This window comes from Rhinolophus hipposideros (genome assembly GCF_964194185.1).
Source record: "Rhinolophus hipposideros genome assembly, chromosome: 19".
NCBI classification, from domain to species: domain Eukaryota; kingdom Metazoa; phylum Chordata; class Mammalia; order Chiroptera; family Rhinolophidae; genus Rhinolophus; species Rhinolophus hipposideros.
The window spans coordinates 10005809-10022293 of NC_138065.1; the positions used below are offsets into that span (position 1 = coordinate 10005809).

General features: G+C 34.6%; 1 protein-coding gene across 3 annotated transcripts in view; it reads right to left on the reverse strand.

Moving 5' to 3' along the window:
• SYCP1 (synaptonemal complex protein 1) overlaps positions 1-16485 on the reverse strand; it is a gene marked incomplete at both ends in the record, with an annotated part of 86542 nt that overhangs the window by 41161 nt on the left and 28896 nt on the right. For all 3 annotated transcript variants that reach the window (XM_081025972.1, XM_081025971.1, XM_081025970.1), the window contains one exon: positions 10705-10766. In XM_081025972.1, the coding sequence (XP_080882098.1) occupies positions 10705-10766 (62 nt within the window). The remainder of the gene's footprint in view (positions 1-10704; positions 10767-16485) is intronic.

Sequence of the window (16485 nt, forward strand, 5' to 3'; positions counted from 1 at the left end):
GACAACCAAGGGTCAGCAAACACAGCCCAGAGGCCAAATCCAGCCATTGCCTGTTTTTAACAAAGCTTTACTGTAATATAGCCAATCTGTTTGTGTATGGTCTATGCCTATTTTGCCCTGTAACAGCAAAGTTTAATACAGCTGCAACAGAGACCACGTAGCTCAAAAAGTATACAATTTTACTACAAGGATAACAGGGAATTCTACAAACAACTCTATGCACATCAAGTTGACAACTTCAGTTGTAGTCGCACAACAGCCTAGTCAACTGTCCCTCCACGTCTTTCCTTAAGGAAAGAAGAGTCTGAGAGATTGCGTCTTTCTGGGACTCTGTTCCGTCCTTGTGTTTACACCTTATGTCTCTCTGTCTGGTCCCCAAAAGATGGTTTGCAGCCAAAGACGGGTAAGATATCTCACGGGAGATACAACCTAAGCCAGGCGGAACCGAGTGGGGACCCCCAATGAGCTGCCTTAAACAAATATGGGAAAGGGCCTTGCCTCCCCTTGCCCCTGCTTGGGAAAGTCTGTTGCCGGCTCTGGCTTTTCCCTCACAGCTGTCAGTTAGAAAAATAATGAGGAGAACAAAGACCAGTTATCTCTAATATATGAGAGACTTGACATTGAGAAGATATATACCTTACGTAAGATATCGTGGGACCTTGTACTTCAGCTGTTTAAAGATTAAAATAATTGGCTTGGGATGTTTCTATGATAAGTGAGTCTCACAGACCATGCCATAAAACACTGTTACTCCCTTGCATACTCATCAATAAAAGCCTCCAGTCGGCTTTGTTCGGGGCTCCAGCCCTCTGAGCCTGAGAGACCCCTGGCCTTCGGAGAGATTTAACTGCCTTAAGTCTCTGTTTGTTTCTGTCTTAAAAACTTAACCCAAACCGCCCCTTCTTGCATCCTCACTGCCCGTGTTGCGATGGACGTGACATTCAGTGAAATGGATTAATTCCTTAAAAACCACAAACCACAAAAATCACCCAAGACAAAACAGATAACCTGAATAGCTCTATAACAATGAAAGAAATTAAGTTCATAGTTTACAATCTTGCCAAAAAGGTATTTCTAGGTCTAGATGTCTTCACTGGAGAATTCTACCAAACATTTAAAGAAGAAATAACACTAATTCTACACAATCTCTTCCAGACAATAGAAAGACATGCTTCCCAACTCATTGTATAAGGCCAGCATTGGCCTGATTCCAAAACCAGACAAAAACAATCCAAGTAAAGAAAACTACACATGAATAGTTCTCATGAATACAAAAACAAAAATGCTCAACAAAATATTAAAACAAATTCAACAATATAGAAAGAGTAATACACCACACAAAGTGGGGTATATCCCAGAATGCAAGGCTGGTTCAGTATCTGAAAAATCAATCAAGGTAATACACCATATTAATAGTATAAAGAAGAAAAATCACATAATCATATCAAGTGACAAAGAAAAAGCATCTTACATCTGAAACTAATGTAATAAAAAAAGTATGTAGATCATGTATTACAGAATTGTACACCTGAAACCTATGTAACTTTACTAATTGTCACCCCAAAAAACTTTAAGAAAAAAAGTATAAAAAGAACCATCTGACAAAATTTAACACAAATTTATAATAAAAAGTCTCAACAAAGTAGGAATAGAAGAGAACTTCTACAAAATAACTGCAACTAACATCATATTTAATGGTGAAACAACTGAATGTTTTTCCCTTAAGAACAAGTTATGTACATCAAAGTTATGTACATGCTCATTACTCCTATTCAACATTATACTAGAAGTCTAGGCCAGTGAGTTAGACAAGAAAAAAATAAATATAACTGTCCCTATTTGCAGACAAAATGATTGTCTACAGAAAATTACAAAAAAATTGAAGGAAAAAACTCCTAAAACTAATAAGTGAATTTAAATTTAGCAAGATTGCAGATACAGGTCATTGCACACAGCAATCATATTCCCATCTACTAGAGATGTACAACTGGAAAAATATTCTAAAATACTACTTAAAATACTTTCAAGAAAAGAAATATTTAGGTATGAATATAACAACATGTACAGGATCTGTACATTGAAAACTTAAAAATGCTAATAAAAGACTCAGTCGACATCTATATAAATGTAGATACCATGTTCATATATTAAAAGACTCAACATAGTAAAGATATCAATTCAACCCAGGTTGACCTATTGGATTTCACACAACTCCAATCAAAATTCCAGTAGGATTTTTTTAGATACAGACAAGCTGATTCTAAAATTTTACATGGAAAAGTAAAGGGACTAGAATACCTAAAACAATTTTGAAAAAGAATAATAAAGCTGGACCTCCGCGGCGGGGGTCACGAGCGCAGATGCCTGAGTGGAGGAGACAGAGGTACTGCTGCCGCCGCTGCCGCTGCCACCCAGGATGGCTGCTCTACACGCAAACCACCTGCGGCTCCTGCACGCGTCGCCTTCTCAGTTGCCCGGGTAGGGGAGAGGGAGATACTCTGCTGGCATCAGGCAAACAGGATCACAAAAACTCACTCTTCCAATGAAATATTCCTTCATCAAGCAGAAATCGACTGAAATGAATGGCGGCAGCGAGGTGGTCTTCTTGAGTTCTCCTCTGGAGCTTACCACAAATTGAACTTCTATAACCCATCAAAGGACTCTCTGCTCATCACACAGAACACCTAAGAGACTTGTACGAGGATTACATGAAGGGCCCAGCTCAAGAGGCACAAGATTCAACACACCCAGAGGTCAACTCCAGACCAAACCAGAGTACTACCGGGTTTGACCTACAAGTGACACACCCAGAGGGAATTCTCTTCAGGCACAAGAGCCCATAGAGGCCAAGCCTCGTTTAAGCGTTCAACCCTCACGCAGCAAAACATCCTGCTGTGGGCAGAGCCAAGTCTCACAACTAGTCAGCCTAGGAGTCAATCCCACCTACTCACAAGCTAAAAGCAATTAAAGATCAACTTTAACAGGACAATATACACAAGAGTCACCTCTGGGACACATGCAGAGGAGAAAAAGGAAGTGGTCCAAGTCAAATATAAAGGACACATATTACATAAGATAACTCAGCAAAAACCAAGAACCTTAGGGGATCTACCTAATACATTGAAGCAAACACAGAGAGTCAGCCAGAATGGAGAAACAAAGAAACATGTCCCAAATAAAAGAACAGAAGAAACCTCCACAACTGGAACCAAATGAAATAGAGGTAACCAACCTATCAGAGACAGAGTTCAGAACACTGATGATAAGAATGTTTAAGGAGCTTAATGATGACATAAAGAAGGATGGAGAAATCATAATGAACAACCAGTTAGAACTAAAGAATGCAATAACTGAAATAAAGAACACACTTGAAGGAATTACCACCAGGTTAGATGAAGCAGAGGATCGAATCAGCGACTTAGGAGACAAGATAGCAGAGATCACCCAAGCAGAACAACAACAAAAAAAAAATTAAAAAACAATGAAGATGGTTTAAGAGACCTCTGGGATAACATCAAGTGCAACAACATGCGCATCATAGGAATGCCAGAAGGTGAAGAGTGAGCAAGGGATCGAGAACATATTTGAAGTAATAATGTCCAAAACTTCCCTAACCTGGTGAAGGAAACTGACATACAACCCCAGGAACTGCAGAGAGTTCCAACCAGGATAATCCCAAACAGGTCCACACCAAAACACATTATAGTTAAAATGGCAAAGGTTAAAGACAAAGAGAGAATCCTAAAAGCAGCAAGAGAAAGACAGTGGGTTACATACAAGGGAACTCCTATAAGACTACTAAATGACTTTCTTACAGAAACATTGAAGGCCAGGAGGGAGTGGCAGGAGATACTCAAAGTGATGGAAAACAAAGGCCTACAACCTAGACTGCTTTATCCAGCAAGGCTATCATTTAAAGTTGATGGAGAGATAAAGAGCTTCTCAGAAAAGAATAAGCTAAAGGAATTTATAACCACCAAGCCAGCATTGCAGGAAATATTAAAAGAACTTCTGTAAACAGAAGAAAGATGAAAACAATCTAACTACAAATTTTTTTAAATGGCAATAACTATGTACCTATCAATAATCACTTTAAATGTAAATGGATTAAATGCTCCAATCAAGAGACTGAGGGTGGCTGAGTGGATAAGAAAGCAAGACCCTTAGATATGCTGTATACAAGAGACTCACCTCAGATCAAAAGACACACACAGGCTGAAAGTGAAGAGTTGGAGTAAGATATTTCATGCAAATGGAAATGAGAAAAAAGCTGGAGTTGCAATACTTATATCTGACAAAATAGACTTTAAAATGACTATATTAAGAGACAAAGATGTGCACTGTATAATAATAAAGGGATCAATCTGACAAGAGGACATCACCCTATAAACATCTATGCACCCAACATAGGAGCACCTAAATATATAAAACAGATATTGACTGACATAAAGACAGAGATCAATAGTAACACTATCGGATTTCAACACACCTCTGACAAAAAGGGACAGGTCTTCCAGACAGAAAATCAATATGGAAACAACGGCCTTAAATGACACATTGGACCACTTGGATTTAATCCCCAAAGCAGCAGAATACACGTTCTTCTCAAGCGCACACGGAACATTTTCCAAGATAGACCACATGTTAGGCCACAAAACTAGTCTTGATAAATTTTTAAAAATTGAAATCACACCAATTGTCTTCTCTGACCACAGTGCTATGAAATTAGAAATGAACTACAGGAAAAAAACTAGGAGACACCAATTCATGGAGGTTGATTAACACATTACTAAGTAATGAATGGGTCAACCATCAGGTCAAGGAAGAAATCAAAAGATATCTCGAGACAAATGAAAATGAAAACACCAACGACCCAAAATCTTTGGGATGCAATGAAAGCAGTCCTAACAGGGAAAATCACAGCATTACAGGTCTACCTAAAGAAACAAGAAAAATCACTGATCAACAGTTTATCTTCATGCTTAAGGGATCTGGAAAAAGAACAGCAAAATAAGCCCAAAGCGAGTACAAGGAAGGAGAAAATAAAGATTAGAGCGTAAATAAATGAAATAGAAACCAGAAAAGCAATACAAAACATCAATGAATGCAAGAGTTGGTTTTTAGAGAAGATAAACAAAATCAACGAACATTGCCAGACTCATCAAAAAAAAGAGAGGACCCAAATTAATAAAAACAGAAATGAAAGAGAAGTGACAACAGACACCACAGAAATACAAAAATTTTTAAGAAATTACTAAGAGCAACTATATGCCAACAAATTTGACAATCTGGAAGAAATGGACAATTTTCTAGAAGCATACAAACTTCCAAGGCTAACTCAAGAAGAAATGGAAAACCTGAATAAACTGATTACCACCAGGGAAATTGAATCAGTAATCAACAATCTCCCAACAAACAAAAGCCCTGGACCAGATGGCTTTACAGGTGAATTTTACAAAACATTCAAAAAAGAATTATCACCTATTCTCCTCAAGCTCTTCCAAAAAATCCAGAAGGAGGGAAGTCTCCCAAACACTTTTTACAAGGCCACTATCACCCTGATCCCAAAATCAGACAAAGACACTACAAAAAAAGAAAACTACAGGCTGATATCTCTAATGAACATAGATGTAAAAATCCTCAACAAAATATTAGCGAACAGAATTCAGCAATACATTAAAAAGATCATACACCACGATCAAGTGGGATTCATTCTTGGTATGCAAGGGTGGTTACATACACAAATCAATTAATGAGATACACCACATTAACAAAATAAAAAATAAAAATCATATGATCATATCAATAGATGCAGAAAAAGCATTTGACAAAATCCAACAGCCATTTATGATAAAAACCCTTAAGAAAGTGGGAATGGAGGGAACAGATCTCAACATAATAAAGGCCATATATGATAAACCTACAGCCAACATCATACTCAATGGGGAAAAACTAAAACCATTCCCCTTCAGATCAGGAACAAGGCAAGGTTGCCCACTTTCTCCACTTCTATTCAACATAGTGCTGAAGTTCTAGCCACAGCAATCAGACAAGAAAAAGAAATAAAAGGCATCCAAATTGGTAAGGAGGAAGTAAAATTGTCATTATATGCAGATGACATGATACTATATAGAGAGAGCCCTAAAGACTCCACCAAGAAATTATTAGAGCTGATAAATGAATTAAGAAAGTAGCAGGATACAAAATTAATATTCAGAAATCAGTTGCATTTGTATATACCAGTAATAAAATATCAGAAGGAGAAATTAAGAAAACAATCCCATTTACAACTGCTTCAAAGATTATAAAATACCTGGAAATAAATTTAACCAAAGAAGTAAAAGATCTGTACTCAGAAAATTGTAAGACACTGAAGAGAGAAATTAAGGACGAAAAAAATAGATGGAAACACATATCATGTTCATGGATAGGAAGAATTAATATAGTTAAAATGTCCATATTGCCTAAGGCAATATACATATTCAAGGCAATTTCTATCAAACTACCAGGACATTTTTCACAGAAATAGAACATACAATCCTAAAATTTATATGGAACCATAAAAGATCCCGGATAGCCTCAGCAATCTTGAGAAATAAGAACAAAGTGGGAGGTATAACAAGACCTGACATCAAACTATACTACAAGGCTACGGTAATCAAAACAGCATGGTACTGGCATAAAAGCAGACACATAGATCAATGGAACAGAATAGAGAGCCCAGAAATAAATCCATGCTATATGGTCATTTAATCTATGACAATGGAAGCAAGAATTTATGGTGGGGTAAAGACAGTCTATTCAATAAATGGTGCTGGGAAACATGGACAAACACATGCAAAAAAATGAACCTCCTTACACCATATACAAGAATAAATTCAAAATGGCTTAAAGACTTAAATGTAAGATCTGAAACCATACAATTCCCAGAAGAAAATGTAGGAAGAAACTTTACAGACATTACCCGGAGTAAGATTTTTACTGATATATCCCCTTGGGAAAGGGAAGCAAGAGAAAAAAACAAATATGTAGGATTACATGAAACTAAAAAGTTTTTTCACAGCGAAGGAAACCATCAATAAAATAAAAAGGGATCCTAATGAATGGGAAAAGATACTTGCCAATGATATATCCGATAAGGGGTTAATATCCCAAATTTATAAAAAACTCACTCAACTCAACTCCAAAAACAACCCAATTAAAAAATGGGCAGAGGACACGAAGAGACATTTTTCTAAAAAGGACACACAGATGGCAAACAGACATATGAAAAAATGTTCAACTTCACTAACCATTAGAGAAATAAAAATAAAAACCACAATGAGATACCACCTCACCCCAGTCAAAATGGCTATCATCAATAAATCAACAAACAACAAGTGTTGGCGAGGATGTAGAGAAAAGGGAACTCTTGTGCGCTGTTGGTGGGATTGCAGATTGGTGCAGCCACTATGGAAAACAGTATGGAGGTATCTCAAAAATCTGAAAATGGAACTACCTTATGATCCAGCAATTCCACTCCAAGGTATCTATCTGGAGAAATCCAAAACTCTAATTCAAAAAAATTTATGTACCCCTATGTTTATTGCAGCATTATACACAATAGTCAAGACATGGAAACAACCAAAATGCCCATCGATAGATGACTGGATTAAGAAACTGTGGTACATTTATACAATGGAGTATTACGCAGCCATAAAGAAAAAAAGAAACCTTACTATTTGCAGCACATGGATGGACCTAGAGAACATTATTTTAAGTGAAATAAGTCAGACAGAGAAAGACAAATACCATATGATCTCACTTATATGTGGAATCTAAAGAAAAGAATAAATGAATGAACTAATCAGAAACAGTCTCAGAGACATAGAGGAAAAACTGAGGGTTGCTAGATGGTTGCGGGGTGGGGATAAGGGGTAAGGTGAGGGGATTAGACAGCACAGTCAGTAACCACAAGATTGCCATGGGATTACAAAAGTCAATTTGAGGAATGTAATCAATAACATAAAGATTTTGTAGGATATCCGATGGACACTTGTCTCATTAAGGAGACCACCTCGGGGAAGATGTAGATGCCTGATCACTTCACTGTATAGCTAAAGCTGAATAATAATGAATATCAAGCACAATTTTTTACATATATATATATATATATACATACATACATACACACACAAGAAGCGGAGTACAGCATTAGGAATAGAGACAGTGGAAATGTAATGGCTATGTATGATGTCAGAGGGATACTGGATGGGGGAGGGGGATTGAAAGTGTTTGAGGGATATAAATGATAAATGTCTAACATTACATTGTTTTGTGCACCTGAAACTAATAAAAAAAAATTTAAATAATAATAAAGCTGGAAGAATCACACTACCCAAATCTAAGTTTTACTATAAAGCTACATGAATCAAGACACTGATACATTGGTGAATGGATAGACAAATCGATCAAGAGAAACAAAAACAGTCCAGAAATAGACCCACACAAATACAACCAATTGAGTTTTTATAAATGTACAAAAGCAACTCAGTGGAAAAATGAGTCTTTTCAACAAATGGTAATATCGCCCTACATCAATCCAAAGTGTTTAAATCCTAATTATCTGTCAAAACCATCTACTTTTTCTCACTACCACCTCTCAGCCTAAGCTATAATCATCTCTCCTCTGACTAAAGTGATTGTCTCTCTACTCTTAATTGTTCTATCTTAATATACTGTTCTCCACATTGCAAGTCAAATGAGCTTTTCAAAATGCAAATGTGACCCAGTCACTCCCTGCTAAAATTCTTTAGAACTTCCTCTTTCTCTTAGGATAAATACAAAATTATCTTGATATGATTTCAAAAGCCATGAATTGCCAGACTCCTACTACCTAACTCTAGCCATTTTGAACCACTCTTCTTTCATTTCATGCTGTACTCACCATACTCCTTTCCATCAAAGAACCTTTGCAAAAAATATTTCTTCTACCTGATAAGCTCTTCCCTTCCTCTCTAGATTTCAGTTCAATCTTTACTTTTTTAAAAAAGCCTCTCCTGACCTAAGTAGCTCAAATCCTTTTATTACAGGCCTCATAGTATTATGAACTAATCCTTATTGCCCTTGTCACCACTATAATATTACCTTTGAATGACTGCTTGTATTTAGGTGTAATTGTTTCATGACTGTTCCATGAAGGTAGAATATGCATCTGATTCCTCCCCACTGTATCCCCAGAGTACAGCATAATAGGAACTCAACAAATGTTTGTTAAATGAGTAAATGTATTTTTATTTATCCTTCACAACCACCCTGTAAGATATGTACAATTATTTTCCCCATTTCATAGATGGAAAAACTGAGGCATCCAGAGTTTAGGAAAATTGCTCTAGGTCATACAGCTAAGAAGTAAAGAGCTGAACACCAATCAAAACATTACGACCAAGAAATTAATTATGCTCTATTGCTGTTCAAATATAAGAAAACCCTAAACCAATCCTTGTCCATATATGAGTGAATCCTTATAGTAAACTAGTGCTTTAGTATTCATTCATTGGACAATTATTTACAAAGTGCTCACAAAGTACCAATAACTGCACTAAGTACTGGGGTTACAGAGTAAACAGGACATAGGTTCTTAGACCTTATTGGAGCATACGTTCATTCCACTATTTATTTACTGAGCCCCTACTATGTGGCATCTACTTTGCTAAGGGGGAGTCCAAAGGATAAGTATAGCTTTAAGTAATTATACCAAAAATAAATTATTTTCATTTGTGTAAGTACTATAAAGGAAAAGTTCAGAGTGTTATGGGAACAAAGAATTGATATTTAAGCTGAGACTTGAAGTATAAATATGCATTATCAAATTTGAAAGCAGTGTAAACATGATGATTATTTGCAAGTTTGTGCAAAAGTAATTCAATGCAGAAAGGATAAACGTTTGGAAATAATGCTTCCCAAGAGATGGAAGAATTAGGAGTTACAAAATCAAAATCAAGTAGACGTGATAGGTTAAACCCCAAATCAAATATCTGTAATCATAAACAATATTGTCTTCTGTAGCAAAGGTTAGCAAACTATAGCCTACGAGACAAAATCAGCCTTCAGTCTCTTTTCGTAGGCCCCTGACCTAAGAATGGTTTTTACATTTTTATAAGGTTGTTAAAAATAAAAGAGAGGAAGAGGACAAAGAAGTGGGTAGAGACATGGAAGGGAGAAGGGAAGGACAGAATTAACACTCTGTATATGCATATACCCCACAAAGCCTAAAACATTTCTGATCTAGTCCTTTACAAAAAAGGTTTGCCAACCTATGATCTACACATTGTAAACAATTAAAATATAATGAAGCCTTATCCTAACAAATTCATTAAACATGATTCTATAGGTACTAAATATATATCATACACATCTTTTTCAAAATTGCAGCTCTGTGTCTCAAAGGTATCAAAGGTACACCAAATATACAATCAGACACATAACATGCATATTCGATCTTATTTAGACATACTTTCAACATGTGTTAAAACAATATAAAGACACCAAGACAGTTATCAAGATGTATAAAAATTAATACAGATAAGAATGTGGCTTCACTAAAAACCAAATGTAATTTTTTTTATATTTTAGCTGAAAAACTAGCATGAAAAGTGTGAAAGTCTAAGTCAGTGGATTTAAAAAGTAATTGCTATATATTAATAAGAGAAACTATATCCTTACCAAGATTTTTTTCAATTCTTCAAGTTCTACTTCTTTGTTATTTTTAAGCTTTTCCATCTCTTCTAAAATAAGCAAAAGAATATAAATGTGTTAAAAGCTGGATTAAAAGAATAGGAAAGACAAGAAATAAGAATAATACCATTTGAAAGGGGAAAAATTTAAAGAGATGGATTAATGCAACTAGAGTACCGTAAAGCACAGAGGAAACCCAAATGAAACTATACAAAAATAATAATGGATAAATAATAATATTTCTACAAAGTTAATTCCACAACCAAATGAGCCCAAAGTTCATTAAACAAAATAATCAATCCATATAAATGTGTTCTTGGAAATAGGTCACTCAGCATGTGCCTTTACCTGCAATTCATCACTATCTAAACACCTGGTCTTTTAATCTTCACTCCAAACTTGAAAAACGTGATCCACTTAAGTCAAGCTAACTATTGTACTCTGGGTGCCAACATTCCTACCTCCTCAGAGACCTTAGTTGTCATATTACCAATATACATTGACTCTCTGTAGAGAAATCTTTAAATACCCCTATCACATCTATTTGAATATAAAACAAAAATATCTGATTGACCTTTCTGCCCTTTCCTACTACTGTCAAATTTCTTTTTTGTTTTGCAAATTCCTATTTATTATCTATAAATTTCTTTCTTAATCTCATGCAAAACTAATGCCTATCTTCATGACATCAATAAAATTATGATCTCAAAGATCACCAATAACCATTTAGTAGTGCAATTCTTAGTCCTCATCATTGTGGACCCTCCTGGCATTTGATACTATTAACCACTCTACTTCACTCCCTTTGATTCTCCAGACCTTACATTATTCAGATTTCTTCTTTCCTAACTCCTGCTTCTGTTTTCTCTGCTGATACCCTTCCTTCTCGCCACCCTAAATAACAATGCTTTACAATACTTTTTTCTTTACTTCTATGAATTCATCATTAGGCTAATGAATTATAAAATCTTTCCAGCCCAAGCCTCCTTTTTCTCCTTTCTTACATTTTTTAACTGACTACAAAGTTCACAAATGATATCTAGCTGTTACCTAAAATTTTATTACATCTGAAACATTATTATTTCCTCACCATTAGGGTTATTAATTATTGAAGATATAGTTGTACATTAAAAACAAAAAAACTTGTAATAATTGCCCCCAGTTTTTAAGGAAAAAAATCAACAAAACATGAAATGCCAACATAGAATCTAAAATAAAAACCTGTCACATGAAAAGCTTATTTAATCACAAAGTTTCATTTTAGGTAAAAACAGTTAATTTTTTAAAATGCAAGGATTATAAATTATAGAATTGTACACTTGAAACCTATATAATTTTACTATCATCACCCAATAAATTGAATTAAAAAAAACTCAAGGACTGGTTAAACATAGTAGACTGAGCACGTCTCCACACTCTCATTCCCAATCATAATTTTTTTAAAGACAGAAAAAAAGAATACATATACTCTTTATATATATTCTTCATATATATATATATATATATATATCCTTTGTATATGTTATATACCTATATATACACATACATATATAATATACACATAAAAAGACACATTACCATTAACAAACCGAAAAGTTGAGGATTCCTTGTGGGGATGAACCCCACATTAATTCAATGAAGGCTATGTGGAACAACAAGACCAGGTGACCACATCTCCCACCACGCAGCCCACCTCAGGTTAAATCAAGTATTCTGGGCATTAGAGCTAAAAGTACGTGGCAGTGCCCCAAACAGCTCATGATCTCTAAGCAAGATCAACATCCCCTATACCTAAAAGACAAGGATCAAGCCCACCCTTCCTTACAGCATCTGCCATCTCTCCTCCATAATCAGATGAAGATTGTAACATACCATGTTTCCCCGAAAATAAGACCTAGCAGGACAATCAGATCTAATGCTTCTTTTGGAGCAAAAAGTAATATAAGACCTGGTATTTTATGTTATATTATAGTATAGTATAGTGTATCTGGTCTTATAGTAAAATAAGACCGGATCTTATATTAATTTTTGCTCCAAAAGGCACATTAGGGCCTATGTTCAGGGGATGTCATCCTGAAAAATCATGCTAGGGCTTATTTTCCGGTTAGGTCTTATTTTCGGGGAAACACCGTACGATTTCAAAAACAGCAAAATAAACATAGCTAAAGATTGAATTAGCAGGGGAAAGTCAAAAAACATTTTTCCCCAAATTCCCAAGAAAAAGAACTAAAAAGTAGAAAGCGTAAGAGAAACACTTAAAAACATGAAGAATGGATCCAAAATTTCCAAAATCTACCTACAAGGACTTACAGAGAGAGAGAACAATGATGACACTAGAAGAGAAGAAAATTTTTCAGAGCCCAAGATAGAAAAACTGTCCATAGATTAATGGCTTCACCAAATGCTAGCAAAAGTGTAATATGATTCCATTTTTCACAGAAATCCTCTCATACCTGCACCACTCAAATCTGATTTGATTTCTCCAATTTGATTTCTGTCAATCTGATTTCTCCAATTCTACTCTTCTCACTACCATTCCCCACCCACCACCAAATTTATCTGCGATACAGAAGTTAGTGATCCTTTAAAAATATAAATCAGATTATGTCTTTCCTCTATTTAAAATCTTTCAATGGTTTTCCTTCACTATTAGAATAAAATGAAAATGTATTTCCTTCACCCCAATTTGGTCCAAACTCATTTCATTCCCCTTTCAGTATCACTTCTTACGCTCAGTCACAAAGGCTTTCACTCAGTCACTTGAATTAACTAAGTTCCTTCACACCTCCGTGCATTTTTACATGCTTTTCCTTCTGACTGAAAAACTCTCTCCAACTCACATGTCTTACCTAACTAAATTTCACTTATTTTTTAGGTCTCAGCTGAAGGCCATCCCTGACCACCAAATCTAAATTATAAATTAGGCCCTATTATTTTCTTACATTGCATCATTTTCATTTCCTTCATGGTACTTATCCCAATTTGTAATTACATATTTATTTGTGATTATTTGTTTTAAGTCTCCCCAAGTAGATCTCATTAGAACAAAGACCATATCTGTTATGTTCCTAATTATATATCCCAAGCTAATTGAGGAATAAAAATCTTAGTCTAACTTCAATAGTTATGTTACCTAATATCAATATATTATCTAATAAGAATGAGCAGCAGAAATAGAAAACACTAGAGGGGGTATCTGTTACATAATCAGAGTGGAAGCAAACACAGGTACAAAGACAGAAAAATGACCACAAGAGCAAAACCTATTTAGAGCAGTGCCAGACTGAATTCAAGATGGGAGACGCATAAGAATGAAAGCAAACTGTACCAAGAAACTGAGAAAAAATTATTTGACAAAGATTTTGTATTTACAGTTGGCTTTAACTAACTTGGAATGCACTTCTTCACTCTTTAAATGAACAATGAAAAGCTGATATTTAAAGAGTTTAAACTTAGGCAATGAGATGGCTCTTAAATTTGCAACACAGCATAGTCAGATCTGTTAATTTTAAAGAAACAATCTAGCATCAGTGCAGAGAAAGAACAAAAGGTAGACAAAACTAAAAACAAAAAGATGAATTCTCAAGCTACTACAATTAGTTCTGGTAAAAGATGTCTAACGCCAAGATATAAGAAAGGGGTAGAGGAGGCTGTATCTGAGAAGTACACAGAAAAAAGCGATTTTAGAATTAGTCAATAAATGAGACTGCTGAGGGGACAACGCAGGCAGACGAAGGAATACTCAAACCAAGACATAAGCCTAAGAAAATACCATCAAGGAAGAATGCAAAGCATAGCCAGGAAACAAAGCAGTAAGAATGAGGGCTATTGCAGTAAGAAAGACGGTTAGGAAGAAAAAAAAAAGGCAAAGCAAATAAAAGCCTAATAAATATAACGAGGAATGAACAAAGAGGAAAACAAACAAGGGTAATCTGAAATAAGGTTTGATGATTAATCTGCCAAATACAACTTGTGTTCCATTATGTCATTCACATGCATCCCTCCTCTGCTAGGCTAAAAGAAATGTGCTTGAAACTGAAAACCAGGAAAGAGGAAATGAGAACTAGTTAGATTTTATGAGCTAGATATTTAGAGTTAAACACAACAGTGCTGGATAATCACCAGAAGTGAAAGGAACGGGAGAAAGAAGAGTACAGAATATCCTCCAAGACGTTTGGTTTTGAGAACTACTGTAGAGCATTAGCCAAAGCAGGAAATGAACTAATGTTGAGCACTTACATCCCTGTCAGTGCTTCTGTCCTACACATAATGCTTCCATAGTCCACCATTCTCTACAACTATTGAAAGCCTCTCTATACCTTAAAGTCTACTTTTGAAATCTACCTCTTCTTAAAGCCTTTTCCAACTCTGCAGTCCACATTGGTATCCCTGGTTTCCTCTTGTTATCAGCATTAACACGTCTTCATCAATAAGAAATCTCTGAGCATTCACCCAAATATATAAATATATCTAAAATACATTTTATATAAATTTGTAAAATATAAATGTGCATTATATTATTCATTATAAAACATGTAAAAAAGGAAAACAAAAAATATAAAAAACATATCTAGAACATGAAAAATAAATAGAAATAGAAGTTCTAATATTTACTTCCCTTCTGATAGAATTCTTGCTCACCCCCTCATTTTGGAAATACTGTTCTAATGGTTTTATGTGTTCAAACTTTCTCCGACAGTAATCAGAGATTTCTCAAGAGCATGGTATTTTACTTCTTGTTTATATTCCCCCATCATCTTAGATAATGCAAAGAAGAACATACAGAACTGTTCCACAGTTCTTGAATAATATACTATTATGAGAAAAAACACATTATGCATTTGATTTTTTTAAATATAACAATAACAGTCACTTAATTTCAATATCATACTGAATTGTTACAAATATGTATCCATTAAAGATATTTTAAGGATTAAAATTATTCCTTAGTCTATAATAGTCAATTGAACAATTCTAAAGAAAGCAGATATATGCAGTGATTTACAATAGTATTTCATGCTCTAAAGGAAGATTTAAAAATTGGATGAAAAATGCATTTACAACCACTGTAATATAAAATAATACTAAAATAATAAAATAATAAAATTATTTATCATTGGATAGTACAATTTTGGATGCTCAAAGGTCAGTCTATAGTGGAAAATTAAGCATTACAAAAGGAAAATAATAAATGGGATTTAAAAATTCAACGAAACATCCTAACATGGAAATATCACTCATTTACAATTATTTTAATTATACAAGTATTCAAAGCATATAATAAAGCTTACAGAAAGTTATTGGGATATTCAAGAATAACATATGCCAATTCATGAATTATTTTAATTTACAAAAATAATTCTTTTCGCCAAAATCGGTTAAAAAAAAAGCTTTTTATATTTTCATAAATTCTCCACATTTGTAGATATGAAGGTTTGTAAATATAAAGCATAGAGTTATTAAAATTATCTAACTAAATGGTCACAAATTCACAGAGTAACTATAGAACTTCTGTCTCTTTTGTCCATGAAAGTTGTTGATTAACATCACCACATGGTAAAATAGGATCACATTTTCCTATAAATAGTTCATAATCCAACATGACTAATCAATGACATTTCAAAATTCAATTAAAATATAACAGACATTTCTCACTAAGACTTATTAAGGCCTCTGAATCTTAAAATAAGGAAAACAGACTATAAATATCCCTTAAGCTCCTTTTACTTCTAGGTTCCTATGAACTGTGTAATGAAACCGAATAGTCTT